Below are 18,215 nucleotides of genomic sequence, written 5' to 3' on the forward strand. Positions count from 1 at the left end.
AGTGTCATTATGAGTCTACTATTATTCATGACATATTTGATGTGTTTCAGTCCATTAAGTTACTACCTTATTGAAGCCCAAATGGTCTTATGTTGGCCTGTGGGAGCCTCATCCAGTTGACCCTCAAGGCTTTTTGACACGTAGGCTTTTTGATAAGTTCCCTGCTATCTCACAGGACAAGTTTTCTTAGCTAATCTTTTATATTTCATGTACCAGACCTGGCATTGGTTATTTCTGATAGTAAATGGACATTAACAATTTTTAAAAGTTTCTAAGATAAGGGGAGCCTGGGTGGCTCAGTTGGTTGAGCATCTGACTCTTGATTTCAGCTCAGGTCACGATCTCGCAGTTCATGAGATAGAGCTCCGGGTCAGGCTGTGTGCTGACAATGTGGAGCCTGCTTGGGATTCTCTCTCTCCCTCTTTCTCACCCCCTCCCCCACTTTTATGCATGCTCTCTCTCTCAAAATAAATAAATACACATTAAAAAATTTTCTAAAACAAGTTTCTAAGATGTTTCTAACATGTAGCCTAGAATGAGAACTATGGCCATAGCACTTCTTCTCAATTTTATAGTTAACACTAAGGTATTTCCAAAAATTTTTAAGGTAAATTACCTACCTCCTCAAATTTAATGACCCATCAAGTTGTTAAATATTAAATTTCAATTATTAAGTTTAAATTTTATACCACTTTACTTCTTAAGAAAATGCAAGATTAGTACTCTAACATGAAGAAATAAATTTCAAAAAAAGAAAAACTCTCCAGTTGCAATCAACCATTACATTATCCTCCTTCTTTTCTTTTTTTTAAAATCTTTTAAGAAAATGAAATAAGATCCATATATGTCTAGTTCCAGTTTTCATGGACCTATGTTATGACAATTCTGATTGCATGCTCAAAAAATAATAGAACATACTATACAAATTTAACAAATCACTGGCAATGAATACTTCTGTAAAACCCCTATTTAAATACCATTACAATAATAAAAACAGGAAAGAAGTTTCCTGAAAAACCAGATGATGGCATTATGAAATATAAACAAGTCTCTTAAATTTCAAGTTTGATGATATAATCAATCTTCAGCAAAACTGACTCCCGAGAGGAGGGGAGGATGGCAATGGAGGAGGACACTAGACTTGCCTCATCCCGCACATACAACTAAATAACTATCAAATCATACTAAATGCCACCCCCCCCCAAATCAACTTGAACACTAGCAGAACAGCATCCACAACTTAAGGTAGAGAAGAGGTCACATGGAAGAAGGTAGGAAGTGAAGAAATACAGTTTGAGAGAGAAACAGATTGTGGTCATTGCAGTGGGAAGAAAGCTGCAGTCACAGAGAAGGGTGAGAGGCAGAACAGCATAGAGGGGAGTGCATGGGGAAAACAAATTCCCATAGCAATTGGCTTGGAAATCAAGAGATCCTTAATTTCATGAGTTCTGGCAACCAGCAGGGCTTCAAGCCCGGAGTTTGTTTTTTTTTTTTTAATTTTTTTTTTAATGCTTATTTATTTTTGAGACAGAGAGAGACAGAGCATGAACAGGGGAGAAGCAGAGCGAGAGGGAGACACAGAATCCGAAACAGGCTCCAGGCTCTGAGCTGTCAGCACAGAGCCCGACGCAGGGCTCGAACTCAGGGACCGGGAGATCATGACCAGAGCCGAAGTTGGACACTTAACTGACCAAGCCACCCAGGTGCCCCAAGCCTGGAGTTTTAAAGATCAGTATGCTTGTCTGGAAGAGCTTGGAGGACGTTGGGGCTGCTCTTAGAGAGAAGGCAGGCAAACATCCTCGGACATACAGTGTGGACACAGTGATCTGAAGAATGCCTGGGGCATACAGTGGGAAGGTTAGTTGCTTATCTCGGAGCATGTCCTAGAGAGGTAGTGCTCACAGCAGACCCATCTGGGAACAAAGGAACTAGCAGGTGCCATTTCCCTCCCCTACCCTCAGCATAAGCCCAGAGCTACTTGCAGGAACCAGCACAGTGCTGACACTCACTCCCTCACTTGCTTACACCAAACCATGCCATCCCATACTCCAGAAGAACCCTGCTTCCCAGTCATGCTTGCCTCAGTCCCAGTGTAGCAGACCTCTCCCTCAGAGGAACAGTCTAAACCCCTGCCAACACCTCATCTCTCAATCTGGGAGTTTTGGAAAACCTTACTTCTGGTGGTGGTGGTGGTGACAGATCTCATTTCACAAACAGACCAGAACATACCTAGTTAAAATGTGCCACATTCAGGTCAGGGACAAACACTGCTCACAATAAGCAAAGAGAACCTCTGCAGACCACTGGCCTGAAGTATAACGAAGCCAGGACACAAAATCAGAGCACATGCAGCACACATTGAAGTTACTCTCAGAAGCACCAGGCCCTGGGGAAAAAGGGACACTACAGTGCAGGGTACTACAGACCTCTTCTTCATAAAGCCATTACCCTCAAGAACAAGAGATGTAGCTGACTTTCCTAACACAGAGAAACTGGAACAGAGAGTTAGACAAAATGAGAAGACAGAGGAATCTGTCCAAATGAAAGAAAGGACAAGGCCACAGCCAAAGATCTAAGCAAGACAGATATAAGTAACATGCCTGATGGAATGTTTAGCAATGATCATAAGGATATTCACTGGACTTGAGAAAAGAGTAGAGGACATCAGTGACATTAACAGAGATAAGGAATAACATAGCAGACAAAGGGCTCAAAAACCAAAATGAGCAACATGCTTAATGGAATGAACAGCAGGCTGGAAGAAGCAAGGGAATTAATTAACGACATAGAACAGAGTAATGAAAAGTAATCAAGCTGTAAAAAAGAGAAAAAAAAAGAATTATGAAAAATGAGGACAGACTTAAGGAACTCAGTGACTCCATGTATTATTGGAGTCTCAGGAGAAGACAGAGAAAAGGCAGTAAAGAATTTATTTGAAGAAATAATATCTGAGAACTTTCCTAATCAGGGGACAGAAACAGATATTCAGATCCAGGAGGCACAGAGAACCCCCAACAAAATCAACAAAAGCAGATCCACGCTAAGACATATTATAACTAAAATGGCAAAATATAGTGATAAAGAAAAATATTAAAAGCAGCAAGGCAAAAGAAGACAGTTACGTACAAAGGAAATCCCATAAGGCTATCAGTGAATTTTTCAGCAGAAACTTTCCAAGCCAGAAAGGAGAGGCATGATATATTCAAAGTGCAGAATGAGAAAAAGTCTACAGCCAAGAATATTCTATCCAGCAAGGCTCATTCAGAATAGAAGCAGACATAAAGAGTTTCCTGGAAAAACAAAGATTAATGGAGTTTGTGACCACTAAACTGGCCTTGCAAGAAATATTAAAGGGGACTCTTTGGGTGGAAAGGAAAGACCAAAAATGACAAGTATGAAGGTAAGAAACACAAAGCAATAAAAATGAGTATTTCTGTAAAAGTCAGTTAAGGAACTCACACAATAAAAAAGATATAAAATATGACACCATATAACTAAAATGTGGGGAGAAGAGGAGTAAAGAATGGGTTCAAACTTAAATGACCATCAACTTAATATAGAGTACTATATGCAGAAGATGTTATATACAAACCTAATGGTAACCTCAAATTAAAAACCACTAATAAATATGCGAAGAATGAAGAGAAAGAAATCCAAATGTCTTACTAAAGAAAATCAGTAAAACATGAAAGAGAGAATGATAAGAAAGGATCAGAGAAAATCTTCAGAAACAACCACAAAACAATAAAATGGCAATAAATATATATGTCAATAATTACTTTGAATGTAAATGGAATAAATGCTCCAATCAAAAGACATAGGGTGACAGAATGGATTAAAAAAAACCAAAACCCATCTATATATGTTGCCTACAAGAAACTCATTTTAGGCCTAAAGACACCTATGAACTGAAAGTGAGGGGACGGGAGAAACAACTATCACGTACCTGGGTGTTAAAAGTAAGCCAGAGATGCAATACTTACATAAGACAAAACAGACTAAAACAAAGACTGTAATGAGAGACAAAGAAAGACACTATATAATAATAAAGAGGAAAATCTAACAAGAAGATATAACAATTGTAAATAATTATGCCTCCAACATGAAGCACCCAAACACATAAAATAGTTAATTACAAACATAGAGGATCTAATTGACAGTAATACAATAATAGTAGGGGACTTCAACACTCCACTTCAATCAATGGACAGATCATCAAAACAAAAAGTCAACAAGGAAACAATGGCTTTGAATGACACACTGGAACACATGGATTTAACGGAAATATTCAGAACATTCCTAAAATAGCAGATTAGGCATTCTTTTCAAGCACACATGGGACATTTTCCAGATCACATATTAAGTCACAAAACAAGCCTCAACAAATTCAAAAAGATATAAGTCATACCATGCATCTTCTCTGATCACAACACCATAAAAACAGAAATCAACCACAAGAAAAAAATCTAGAAAAAACATAAATACATGCAGGTTAAATAAAATGCTTTAAACAATGAATGGGTCAACCTGGAAATAAAAGGAGAAATAAAAAATATAACGAAACAAATGAAAATGAAAACACATCAGCTCAAAACCTCTGGATGCATCAAAAATGCTTACAAAGAGGGAAGTTTATAGCAGTGTAGGCCACCTCCAGAACCAAGATAATCTCACATAAACAACCTAACCTTACACCTAAAGGAACTAGAAAAAGAACAACAAGCAAAACCTGAAACCAGCAGAAGGAAGTAAATGATTAAGATAAGAGCAGAAATAAATTATATAGACAATGAAAAAAATAAACAGATACATGAAACCAGGAGCTGGTTCTGTGAAAAAAAATCAATGAAATCCACTTAGCTAGACTTATCAAAAAGAAAAGAAAAAGGCCTCAGAGACATAAAATCACCAATGAGAGAGGAGAAATAACAAACAACACCACAGAAATACAAATATTTTTAAGAGAATATTATGAAAAACTCTATGCCAAAAAATTGGACAACCTGGAAGAAATGGAAAAATTCCTAGAAACATAGAAACTACCAAAACTGAAATAGGAAGAAATAGAAAACTTGAACAGACTGATAGCCACCAAAGTCCAGGACCAGATGGCTTCACAAGTGAATTCTAGCAAACATTTAAAGAAGAGTTAATACCCACACCTTCTCAAAATATTCCAAAAACAGACGAGGAAGGAAAACTTCCAAATTCATTCTGACGCCAGCATTACCCTGATACCAAAACCAGATAAAGACATCACAAAAAAAGAGAACTATAGGCCAGTATCTCTGATGAACATAGATGCAAGTATTCTCAACAAAGTACTAGCAAATCAAATCCAACAATATGTTAAAAAATCATTCACCACGATCAACTGGGATTTATTCCTTGGTTGCAAGGATGATTCAATATTCACAAATCAATCAACATGATACATCGTATCAGTAAGAGAAAGGATAAGAACCATACAATCTTTTCAATAGATACAGAGAAAGCATTTGACAAAGTACAACATCCATTCACAATAAAAAAAAAACCACCCTCAACAAAGTAGGTTTAGAGGGAGCATATCTCAACATAATAAAAGCCATATATGAAAAATCCACAGCTAACATCATCCTCAATGGGGAAAACATGAGAACTTTTCTCCTGAGGTCAGGAAAAAGACAAGGATCTCCACTCTTACCACTTTTATTCAACATAGTACTGGAAGTCCTAGCTACAGCAATCAGACAAAAAGAAGAAATAAAAGGCATCCAAACTGGTAAGGAAGAAGTCAAACTTTCACTGTTTGAAGAAGACATGATACTCTATATAGAAAACCCAAGACTCCACCAAAAAACAGAAAGAGAAATTCAGAAAACAATCCCATTTATAACTGCATCCAAAATAATAAGATACTTAGAATAAAACTAACCAAAGAGGTGAAAGACCTGTACTCTGAAAACTATAAAACACTGATGAAAGAAATTGAAGATGACAGAAAGAAATGGAAAAACATCCCATGCTCGTGGATTGGAAGAAATAATATCGTTAAAATGTCTATAATACCCAAAGCAATCTACACCTTTAATGAAATCCCCATCAAAATACCAACAGCATTTTTCACATAACTAGAACAAATAATCCTAACATTTGTATGGAACCATAAAAGACCCTGAATCGCCAAAGCAATCTTGAAAAAAAAAGCAAAGCTGGAGACATCACAATTCCAGACTTAAGTTACATAACAAAACTGTAATCATCAAAACAGTATGGTACTGGCACACAAAAAAAGACACACAGATCAATGAAACAGAACAAAATGCAGAAATAAACCCACAATTTATGGTCAACTACTCTTTGATAAGGCAGGAAAGAATATCCAGTGGAAAAAAGGCAGTCTCTTCCACAAATGGTGTTGGAAAAACTGGATGGCAACATGCCAAAAAATGAAATTAGACCACTTTCTTGCACCATACACAAAAATACATTTAAAATGGATTAAAGATCTAAATGTGAGACTTGAACCATAAATTCCTAGAGGAAAACATAAGCAGTAGTCTCTATGATATCAGTCATAGCAACATTTTTCTAGATAGGTCTCCTCAGGCAAGAGAAACAAAAGCAAAAATAAACTATTGGGACTACATCAAAATAAAAATCTTCTACAGGGTGCCTGGCTAGCTCAGTTGGTGGAGCATGCAACTCTTGATCTTGGGGTTGTGAGTTCAAGCCCCACGTTGTATATAGAGATTACTTAAAGATAATAAATCTTAAAAAAAGAAAAGCTTCTGCATAGTGAAGGAAATAATCAACAAAACTAAAGGGCAACATATGGAATGGGAGAAGATGTTTGCAAATGACATATTCGATATAGGGTTAGTATCCAAAATATATAAAGTACTTCTATAACTCAACACATCCAAAACAAATAACCCAATTAAAAATGGGCAGAAGACATGAACAGACATTTCTCCACAGAAGACATACAAATGGCCAACAGATACATGAAAAAATGCTTAACATCCCTCATCATCAGGGAAATGCAAATCAAAACTACGATGAGATATCACCTCACACCTGTCAGAATGGCTAAAATCAAAAACACAAGAAACAACAGGTATTGGTGAGTTTGTGGAATGGAATGGAATGGAATGGAATGGAATATTAGCCATAAAAAGGCTGAAATCTTGCCATTTGCAATGACATGGATGGATCTAGGGAGTATAATGCTAAGCAAAATAAGTCAGTCAGAGAAAGACAAATATCATATGATTTCACTCATATGTGGAATTTAAGAAACAAAAAAAATGAACAAAGGGGGATAAAAAGAGAGAGACAGAGCAAGAAACAGACACTTAACTATAGAGAACAAACTGATGGTGACCAGGAGGGAGGTAGGTGGGGGGAACAGGTGAAATAGGTGATGAGGATTAGGAGTGCACTTGTCATGATGATCACTGGGTGATTAAAATAAAAACTTTAAAAAAAAATGCAGCTTTCCCACCAAAGTAAATAGGAAGATAGAGATGCTGCTGATGGGGTTTTAATATTACAAACCAGGAGTGGTCTTGAGACTAACTTGGTATTCAGCTAGAACTGCTCTGAGGATTTTCAGGCCACACCTGCCAGGTGGCAACCTAGCATCTCCACCAAGAACTCTCCAAAGTATTTAAACCCATTGCTTGAGGAAATCCTAGTTTGCGTACGTCAGTCCCTATGGTTACCTCCCCACAGTGACAGATGGACTGGCCTGTTACACAGTAGGATTAACAAGAGGCCAAAACACAAGTTTAAATGGCCAACTAAAGTAACAATGAAAGTCTTGTGGCTGGTATACTAGTTTCCTCTTCCTTTTTATGGCTCTGATTCTTTTGTAATTTGAGACTTACTTTGTTTTTTTAAAATTATAAGTCATTTAAAAAAATTAAAAAAAATGTTTTTAACGTTTATTTTTGAGAGAGAGAGTGTGAGCGGAGGAGGGGCAGAGAGAGAGGGAGACACAGAATCCAAAGCAGCCTCTAGGCTCTGGGCTGTCAGCACAGGCCTGACGTGGGGCTTGAACTCACGGACCGAGAGATCATGACCTGAGGTGAAGTTGGACGCTTAACCGACTGAGCCACTCAGGCTCCGCCCCCAACTTTTTTTTTTTAATGTTTATTTATTTTTGAGAGAGAGAAAGAGAGACAGAGTGCAAGCAGGGGAGGGGCAGAGAGAGAGGGAGTCACAGAATCTGAAGCAGGCTCCTGGCTCTGGGCTGTCAGCACAGGGTCCAACGTGGGACTTGAACCTGTGGACTGGGAGATCAGGACCTGAGCCGAAGTTGGACGCTTAAAGGAGCCACCCAGGCTCCCCAATTATAAGTCACTTCAAATATTTCTTGGAAAGTGTTAGGATGTAAGGTAACAAAGTATAAAAAAAATCTTTTAGGACCAGAACCAGTGAAACAAATTGGTATTATACTAAAAATGTTCCCAGAATACTCAAAAAACAAATTGATTCTAGTTAAACAATTTGTTCACTTACCTCTAATTCATAGCCAGGTTCACACTGATAAATAACTGTGCTTTCAAAAGTAAATTTACTGCCAAACACGAACCCATGTTCTGGACTTTCAGGTTTCCCACAAGAAACTGGACTGCAGGATTCATCAGAAAACGGTGGCTCCCAGGTGCCATCAAGCTAAATAACAAATGACAGATTAGAAGTTACACGTAAGAGTTAATACATATGAATGAAGTTTGCAAATATTGGCAGAGCAGAATAATCCCTAAAATGATGATCCTAGAATTTGGTTCTACTTCTGATACGTATAGTCTGTGACCTTAAAAAACACACATTAGTTATTAGATGCCCTTGTTAGTTATCACTGAACAATTTTAGACATTTCTCAAACACATAAAACAAGCATTTTCTTCCTAATAGACACCATTAAAATATCAAGAACGCCAAGAAGTGTGTTTTCATTCTGATGCATGAGGACTGGATGGTTGATACAAATATTCCAGGGCATCCTTATATCCTGATACCAATCTATCCTCACTTTTCTCTTTATTTCCCACTGCCATGGTCAGAGTTAACATTTTTCAACCTTCTATTTAAGTGAAGTGAGGCATACACAGATGTTTCCCTTAAAGGCTGTTATTCTCTTGCTAATATTCTTCTGTTTTCCTTGAGGAAACAGTGCATGAGCTCATTAACAGTCAATAACAGGACTTCAGGCTAAACCCTTTATTCTATATATGAGGCAGAATTAATCTTATACATATGTCTGCCTCATCACTAACCATTCCCTTAGTGTCGGAAGTGTTAGTTGTATCTAATTTTTCCCTTTCTGCTGAGTCTACACCAATACCACACTGATAGGACCTTTGTAATTCTGTAATATGTCATCATGTCAGGAAAGGCTGGACCTCCTGTACTCATGTTTCAAACTTCATAGTGATCTTCTCATCCATTTATTCTATGAAGGACAGAATCATTTTGCTCTATCAAGATAAAATATTTCTAGGCACTGAACATAGCGTTACACAATTTGTGCATCTAAACACTTATAAAGGGTCTATTCTACCTTTGGGACCAAAATTCAAACCCAAAACTCAGTTGTGTGAGGGTTAGGGGTCATACCTTGTGTAGAGAAAGTGAGGAGGGTTGTCAAAAATAAATTACTGATTCAGAAAAAAAGAGCAAAGTCACCAGTATTTGGGGTCCCACGATTGTTCACACACCCAACCCGGAGAAGCTCTGGGAGAACATCGAATTATTCCCTTAAACATGGTGGGACGAATTTCCCATTAGCTTATTTCAAACAGTTCAGGGTCTTTGAAAACGCTTCCCCTCAAACTGCTTCAGTTCTAAATCTAAAAGGGATAACCTGGAAACGATACCAATTTTGAGAGCGTGGTTCCCCCCGCCAGTCATCTGGCCTGCTTCCTGTGATGTTCCTGTTCTAGGTTTGGCAGAAACCAATCACTGAGTATGCATGACTTACAAATGGAAAACTGGGAGGAGAATGAAATAGTTCTTGAGTCCCTGCTAAATGTCAGGCATGTACTAGATGCTTTATTAACATTAATTAAATCCTTGCAATTACTGATTTACAAATAAAACAAGTTGGGGGAACATAAGGCCACAGAGCCTATAAATACTGAGATGCAGTTCAAAGGAATGTTTAAGGTAAAACTTATTTCTAGACCATGCAGCCTGCTCCCCACCTTCAACTCCTCCCTCCCCCAACTCCAGAAACAGAAGAATATATCAATAACTCATTTTCTTTTTCTTTCTCTGGCTCATCTTATGGAAGCTAGGAGAAGGGGATGTGCTAGGAATATCTTCTATCTACGGTGTTGATCTAGGCCCTTTCCCCCATTAATTCTCTAGTTTTTTGTTCTAATCATACAAGACACACACTATTATACACATTTTTTTTTTTCAAATAAGGAACCTGAAGCTTAGGCATTTTAGGTAACTTTCTTAAAGTCATACAAGTGGTAGGTAGCAGAGACAGCATTTGACTCTATTGTTTCTGCGACTTTTGTTTTTTCTACTAAAACTAGAGACAGTTGCTCTCAATCAGGGCTCAGTTCCCACACAAAGACACCCTTTACAGGGTTTATGTATGAGCCACCTGACTTATGGTTAATTTTTCATGAATATTTCGTTATAGATATTTGAACACTTTATCTAACTTTGGCACTTTTTATCTACTCTTGGCATTTTCTTGGTTTAAAAATGGGAATATTGAAAAGAAAGATGCTTTATATTTCTACCAAAAAAACTTCTCAAATTCTTGACACACTTGGAAACTTGAGACATTTTTTTTTTCAGGGCTGCAAAATACTGCTTGTGTGGACACACACACATTTAATATATGTAAATGAGTTACAAATACATGTTCTAAGGCAGTGAATCTTACCTGACATGTTGATACGTTAACTCCCTCATAGATATACCCTTCTTCACAGGACACAGAAACTTGCTTATTCACACTGAAATCATCCCCATGAACAAGTATATGTGTTATATTTGCTGGCAGAGGACATTTTTTAGGACTGCAGGAGATTCTCTCAGGAAACCAATGACCGTCTTTCTGACAGGTGAATGTGTCTATAGCTGTATCCATCACATAACCTTCTAGACATCTGGAATGGAAAAGCCAAATGAGTGTCTTAAAGAGAGTACAATACAGCTGGTGACTTATTCTTGGATTTAAGATGATGTTCCAACACTCAGTGGAGATTTTATGTGACATATTAAAACTGATTCAAAGCTCAAGGGAATGGCGCTGCCATGCAAAAAACAAAACAAAACAAAACAAAAAACAACAGAACGAGGACAATCAGATCAGTCCTCAGTTGTCCACGCCAAGGATTAACCAAGGCTACAGTTGATTTAAATGTTGTTGACATTATTTACCTTTCTTGCAGGTAATATTAACATTGAATTCACTTTTATTCTGAAAATAGCTAACAGTTCTAAAAATTCTAGACAAAGTCCAAAATAGACTCAGATATTAACAAGAATACGACATAATTAATATTTATTGGGTATCTATTTGTGCCAAGCACTGTTCTAAGTCCTTGATAGAGGGCATTTCTTTTAATCCTGAAAGGCAGATACTGTTATGTAACAAACCATGAGTTTGGTATTCAAACTCAAATCAAACTGGCTCTAAAATACTCTGATTTTTAGAATTTGCATTTATTTATTCAGCAAATGTTCACATAGCACTTATTACATTCCAGTCACTGTTCTAAGTGCTCTACAAATATTAATTGATTTAATTTTAATGTCAACCCTCTGGGTAGGTATGATTATCATCTTTATTCCCATTTGGCAGATGATGTGACTGACACCAGAGATACCCCAGGAAGTGACAGAGCTGAGATTCCTGCCTACGCAGTCTGGTTCCAGAGTCCGGTTCCAGAGTCCATGCTTTCACTGCCGTACTACACTGCCGCTTAAGTTGAACCATTTAATTAACTAACATTGACTAGGTGGATATATATATTTTTTTAATTTCACAAATCACCAAGCTGGATAGGACTCACTTTTGCAAACTTGTAATCTGTTTACTACAAGATCTGAAACATCATCAACACACAACAAGGAAGAACAAACAAGGGGGGTCTTGAGAAAGAGGTGATACCGGGATTTCTCAAGATATCTCACACATCAACATCCAAAGAGAAAGCTGAAAATATATTTCAAAAGCAAGGGATAACTGTTGTTTTTCTTCTTGGTGCATGATATACTACTCTTTGGCTTTCTTGTCATTGAGGATCCTCCTGTGGGTTTACTCTTACCGCAATTAGGAGAAAAGGAAGGTAGGGCTAAAATGCCCACAAGAACAGTTACTGAATTATTAACATCTAAGAAGCCAATATGTGAAAGATAATCCATAACTCCTTCACAGACGTGAGTCAAATCTAAGTTGATTTAGAGGGCTGATATATTTAGGGACATTCATTCCAATAAAAAAAATTAATTTATAGATTTATTCTGTATTCTCTCATTTCTTTTTAAGAATGCATTGTAGATAGGGAACTTTACAGAAAAACTCACTATTTGTGCATTAAATGCTTAGTTTGTTCAAATTGCGAAGTCTGAAAGGTTCCTTAAGATATCTCCCTATTTATATTGATCAGTGAAGGTATATGCTTTTTGACCTGAATTCTTCAGCTTTTGCCTAATATGTCCAATTTGCATGTATGGATATAACCATAAAGTGGTATCATAAAGAAATTTACCAGCATGATGTTTAAAAGAAAAAAGAACCTTGTGACTTAAGAGATATGAAAGCTAGCTAGAGAATCTTACTGTTTCATGAAGATCAACAGAATATGATAATCATGATACTTGTATTAGGAACTACAATCTGAAAATGTAGTTTAGTTTTTATAGACAATGGACTTCTACATAATTATGAATAGAATAAGGCCAAGGGGTTAAAAACTTCAGTTTTGGGAGAGCAGTCCAGAGGTGGTATTTTCCCAATTTGCTAAATTTTTGACCGAGTGCTTTTTATTTTACCGCCCTCCTGCCTGCACCCTTTGGAGATTCTAGAGCCACGGTCTTACCTGAGTGTCACTTTACTTTCATAGGTGTGTGACTCTCCAGTTGCTACTGCATTGGCGACAGATGGGGGTGGTCCACAGGACAGGGGCTCACAGACTGGATAAGGCTGGCTCCATGTCCCCTCCTCGGTACAAATCAGATCTGAACTCCCTTGGATGACATATCCGGATCTGCAGTTGTAAGTTATCGCATTTTCCTCCAAAGAGCCGCTCTCACTGATGAATGCATTTGGTATCGGTGGGGGAGAACCACAAGAAGCGTGTTCACAGTGTGGGAAGACAGAGCTCCACTGGCCATTGGCTTCACAGGTGATTTCAGAAGCTCCATGGAGCTTGAAGCCTTTGAAGCACTGAATCTGGGTTGCCTTTCCACAGCCAAAATCTGTCCCGTTGACAGCTCCATTTTGAATTACTGGTGTGGAACACCTGCAAGGCAGGCAGGAAGGTGGGCTGCCGCTCCAGGAGCCATTGGAAAGGCACCTTCTTGAAGGACTGCCATGGAGCTTATAACCAGGAAAGCACTGATACTGTATATGCCCCCCGTGATAAAAGGAGAAGCCATTAGAAAAGCCATGGGGAAGATCTTCAGGAGGGCCACAGTTGACTGGCTTACAGAAAGGAAACTCTGTATCCCAGTTGCCATCTGATTGACAGGTGAGTCTTGGAGCACCATGCAACACGTAGCCCTCCTGACAGTGGAACACCACTTCCTTCCCAAAGCCATAGTCCAAGCCATCCATCACTCCATTTGTCAATTGCGGTGGGGTAGCACATCTGACAGGCACACAGAGGGGAGTGGTTCCACTCCAATTTCCATCAGCAAGACAAACACGACTCCTGGCACCCTCGAGTAAGAACCCTACATTGCAAGTGTACTCAACCTCTTTTTGAAATGTATATTCATCTCCTTTCACCTGGCTGTTGGCTGAGACTGGAGGTGAACCACAGTCCACAGGGATGCAGATCGGCTCATTCCCATCCCAATTTTTATTTTGTTGGCATGTTCTCCTCTCGTTGCCATTCAACACATACCCAGGATTACACTCATAGAACACCACACTCAGGTAGGTGTAGTTGCTTCCTTTGACAGAGCCATTCATAACTTGATTTGGTTTTTTGCATGAAATGGCCTCACAGGTTGGGGAAGCACCACTCCACTCTCTATTCTGTAGACAAAGTCTTATGTCAGAGCCCACCAGAATGTGCCCAGGTTTGCAGCTATACTGTATAGCACTGCCCATGGTAGTCTCTGTAAAATGCATAAAGCCATTTTCAGGAGCAACAGGCAAGTCACATTCAATTGAAATACAGGAAGGTGCACTGCCATTCCACGTTCCATCTTCTTGGCAGATCAGTATAGGGTTCCCCAAAAGTTCATATCCTGGATTACAGGTGTATGAAACCATGGTGCCATGTGGAAAGTGTGCTAAGTGTGCAGTAGGAGATCGCTTTGTGTTTTCCCAGGATTTAGTCACTGCTCCCAGGTGATGAGGAGGGAGAGGAGTCCGATATGGAACTTCCATCAAGTCCTCTTCTTGGTCAAAATATCCTTGACCACCTTTGACCTTAGTACAGTCTCCAAAATCAATATGAGGAGGGAGACCACAGTCTATGGTTACACATGTTGGTATAGAGCCTGACCATCCTGACTCTTCACAGGTCTGCATGGCATGACCAGCTACATGGAACCCAGGAAAGCAGCTGTAGATGATCATGGCACCGAAGCTATAATCTGCACCCTCTACAAAACCATTTTCAATGGGTTGTGGGGGATTACAGTGGATCGCACTGCATGATGGGACATCCACATCCCAATCACCTGTCTCTAAACAAGTCAAGGCTTTGGGACCTTGAAGCCTGAAGCCTCGGTCACAAGAATATATAACGCTTTGCCCATAGTGTAGGTCTGTATAAGAGAATTTGCCATTCAAAATCTCCTTGGGTTTTGGGCACTCAATGGGTTTACAGGTGGGTTTTCCTCCGAGCCAGTGACCATTTTCTCCACAAAGGGTGGTAGTATTTCCCACCAACTCATAGCCTGGCTTGCAGGTATAGAGAGCTGTGCTGAGATAGGCAAGACCTTGCACATCGATGATGCCATTGAGAATTTCCTCAGGTTGGGGACATTCCACTGGGACACATTCTGGCAGTGGGGAACTCCAGGTACCATCAGCTTGGCAGGAGGTGGTAGGATTCCCTCTTAGGAAAAATCCATCCACGCAAGAATACTCGACAGTACTTCCAAAATGAAGACTGGAAGAGGGAGCGGGGACACCAAAGGGAATTAGGGGAGGTGGGAGGCAAAGAACCATCTTGCAAACAGGAAAAGAATCATTCCATTGCTGTGATAGCAAGCATTTCAGGACAGGGGGGCCCTGAAGGGCATGTCCTTCTTTACAAGAAAATGTCACCATTCCTACTTCACTAGCTAATTCCTTCAGGACGAGCTGGTTTTCCAAGAGGGGTGGCTCTGGGCACCTGGAAGGCACACACTTCTGGTTTGGCTTCTTATTCCATTTGCCAGACTTCAGGCATGTCCAAGAATGATCACCAATGAGCTCATAACCCTCATTACAGAAAAACTGAACCTTGGACCCTACTTCAAAAATTTCTCCTTTCATGTAGCCATTCTGGATTGGGGGAGGTTTTCCACAGTTGAGGGGGATGCATGACAGAGGGGATTCACTGTACCAGTGGCGATTGGCTTGGCAAACAAATACAGGACTTCCAACTGCTTTGTAGCCTGGATTACATCGGTATCTTGCTTCACTCTCAAAGATCCTGCCAGTTGCATGCTGTATAACAGGGAGAAAACAATTAAGCACAGTTTGCATAACAAATCATATGGTTGACTAAATACTGTGAATAATAATTTAAAAATTAAACTAAAAATACCTATGTTAAAATGAATCCATTAAGGCATAAGTAAATGTAGACTTCTGTTTTTTTTTCAATAGGTCCACTCTATTTTTAATAAGCGAAAAAGATAGGTCAAATTAGGTAATCTCTACTGCAGAAATTTTTACCATAGGGTTGAGCCCATAATTGGTAAAAGACCAACTGTTTAAAATTGATGATTTGATGGAGCACTACCAAAAATTATAAATTACTTAGTTCAAAAAAATCTTGCTCACCAAAGCAATGCTGGAGTGTGTTGCTTTAATCACAGAAAAGGAAACATACCCATACAAACATACATCTATTTGTTAATATTGTTAAAAAAAGAAGCAAACAAAACATGTTTCATGGATATATTCCTAACAGTACCATCAGAGTTTTTTGTGTTCATTCTTAACATACTTCAAAAAAATTGCTGCTCTGAGGATGGGAAATAAAAAGTAATACTTCATCTTTTAAATAGAAAGTTAATACTCATGATCTCAACATTTAAATAAGGAAGTGCTTAATACAAGAACAAGTCCTTTTCTTTCTTTCTTTCCTTCTTTCTTTCTTTCTTTCTTTCTTTCTTTCTTTCTTTCTTTCGTTCTTTCTTTCTTTCTTTCTCTCTCTGTCTCTCTCTCTCTTTCTCTCTCTCTCTCTTTCTCTCTCTCTCTCTTTCTCTCTCTCTTTCTCTCTTTCTTTCTTAAAAAATGTTTAAGTAGGCTTCACACCCAGTGTGGAGCCCAGTACAGGGTTGAACTCATAACCCTGAGATCAAGACTTGAGCTCAGATCAAAAGTCAGACACTTCACTGACTGAGCCACCCAGGTGCCCCAATAACAGATCATTGTCAGGCAGTACGAAAGACGAATTAGTTATGAAACCTTTAAAAGGATTATCATGGTAATGTCTAGCTTCCAAGCTATAGTGAACTTCTCATTCTAGTGGACGTAATTATTTGTTTTGTGCATTTATTTCTTGGGCACCCACCTCCATGTACATAAGCACCATACCATCAGAGGCCTAAGCTGTGTTGTTAAATACCAGCTTTCCGATGCTGACGTGGCACCTAGTAGGAGCTCCAGAGATATTTGTCAAAGAAACAGATGAAGAAAGCTCCCTTATCTTATATACACCCTCTTCCAATGGAATGCTAATACAGCTGAGCAAAGGTGTCAAACAGAAGGTTGTTACTGTTGTTTTAGAATATAAAGGAGAAAAGGTATTATGTATGTGTGGGGTTTTACATAGTGTTTAATTAGAATATTGTCTCTTTATTATTTTTTTTCTTTTTTTTTTTAATTTATATATGAAATTTATTGTCAAATTGGTTTCCATACAACACCCAGTGCTCATCCCAAAAGGTGCCCTCCTCAATACCCATCACCCACCCTCTCCTCCCTCCCACCCCCCATCAACCCTTAGTTTGTTCTCAGTTCTCAACAGTCTCTTATGCTTTGGCTCTCTCCCACTCTAACCTCTTTTTTTTTTTTTTTTTCCTTCCCCTCCCCCATGGGTTCCTGTTAAGTTTCTCAGGATCCACATAAGAGTGAAACCATATGGTATCTGTCTTTCTCTGTATGGCTTATTTCACTTAGCATCACACTCTCCAGTTCCATCCACGTTGCTACAAAAGGCCATATTTCATTTTTTCTCATTGCCACGTAGTATTCCATTGTGTATATAAACCACAATTTCTTTATCCATTCATCAGTTGATGGACATTTAGGCTCTTTCCATAATTTGGCTATTGTTGAGAGTGCTGCTATGAACATTGGGGTACAAGTGCCCCTATGCATCAGTACTCCTGTGTCCCTTGGATAAATTCCTAGCAGTGCTATTGCTGGGTCATAGGGTAGGTCTATTTTTAATTTTCTGAGGAACCTCCACACTGCTTTCCAGAGCGGCTGCACCAATTTGCATTCCCACCAACAGTGCAAGAGGGTTCCCGTTTCTCCACATCCTCTCCAGCATCTATAGTCTCCTGATTTGTTCATTTTGGCCACTCTGACTGGCGTGAGGTGATACCTGAGTGTGGTTTTGATTTGTATTTCCCTGATGAGGAGCGACGATGAACATCTTTTCATGTGCCTGTTGGCCATCCGGATGTCTTCTTTAGAGAAGTGTCTATTCATGTTTTCTGCCCATTTCTTCACTGGGTTATTTGCTTTTCGGGTGTGGAGTTTGGTGAGCTCTTTATAGATTTTGGATACTAGCCCTTTGTCCGATATGTCATTTGCAAATATCTTTTCCCATTCCGTTGGTTGCCTTTTAGTT

At 39.0% G+C, this 18,215-nt stretch overlaps 1 protein-coding gene across 2 annotated transcripts in view; it reads right to left on the minus strand.

The window, feature by feature from the left end:
* The window catches only part of SVEP1 (sushi, von Willebrand factor type A, EGF and pentraxin domain containing 1), a 205,435-nt gene that overhangs the window by 27,121 nt on the left and 160,099 nt on the right, over positions 1–18,215 (minus strand). For both annotated transcript variants that reach the window (XM_086683694.1, XM_086683693.1), the window contains exons 38-40: positions 13,062–15,853; positions 10,898–11,123; positions 8,509–8,664 (exon numbers count right to left, since the gene is read on the minus strand). In XM_086683694.1, coding sequence (XP_086539820.1) covers positions 8,509–8,664; positions 10,898–11,123; positions 13,062–15,853 — 3,174 coding nt within the window. The remainder of the gene's footprint in view (positions 1–8,508; positions 8,665–10,897; positions 11,124–13,061; positions 15,854–18,215) is intronic.

Source organism: Puma concolor, chromosome D4, assembly GCF_028749965.1.
Source record: "Puma concolor isolate L17-30 chromosome D4, mPumCon1.1.hap2, whole genome shotgun sequence".
Classification (NCBI taxonomy): domain Eukaryota; kingdom Metazoa; phylum Chordata; class Mammalia; order Carnivora; family Felidae; genus Puma; species Puma concolor.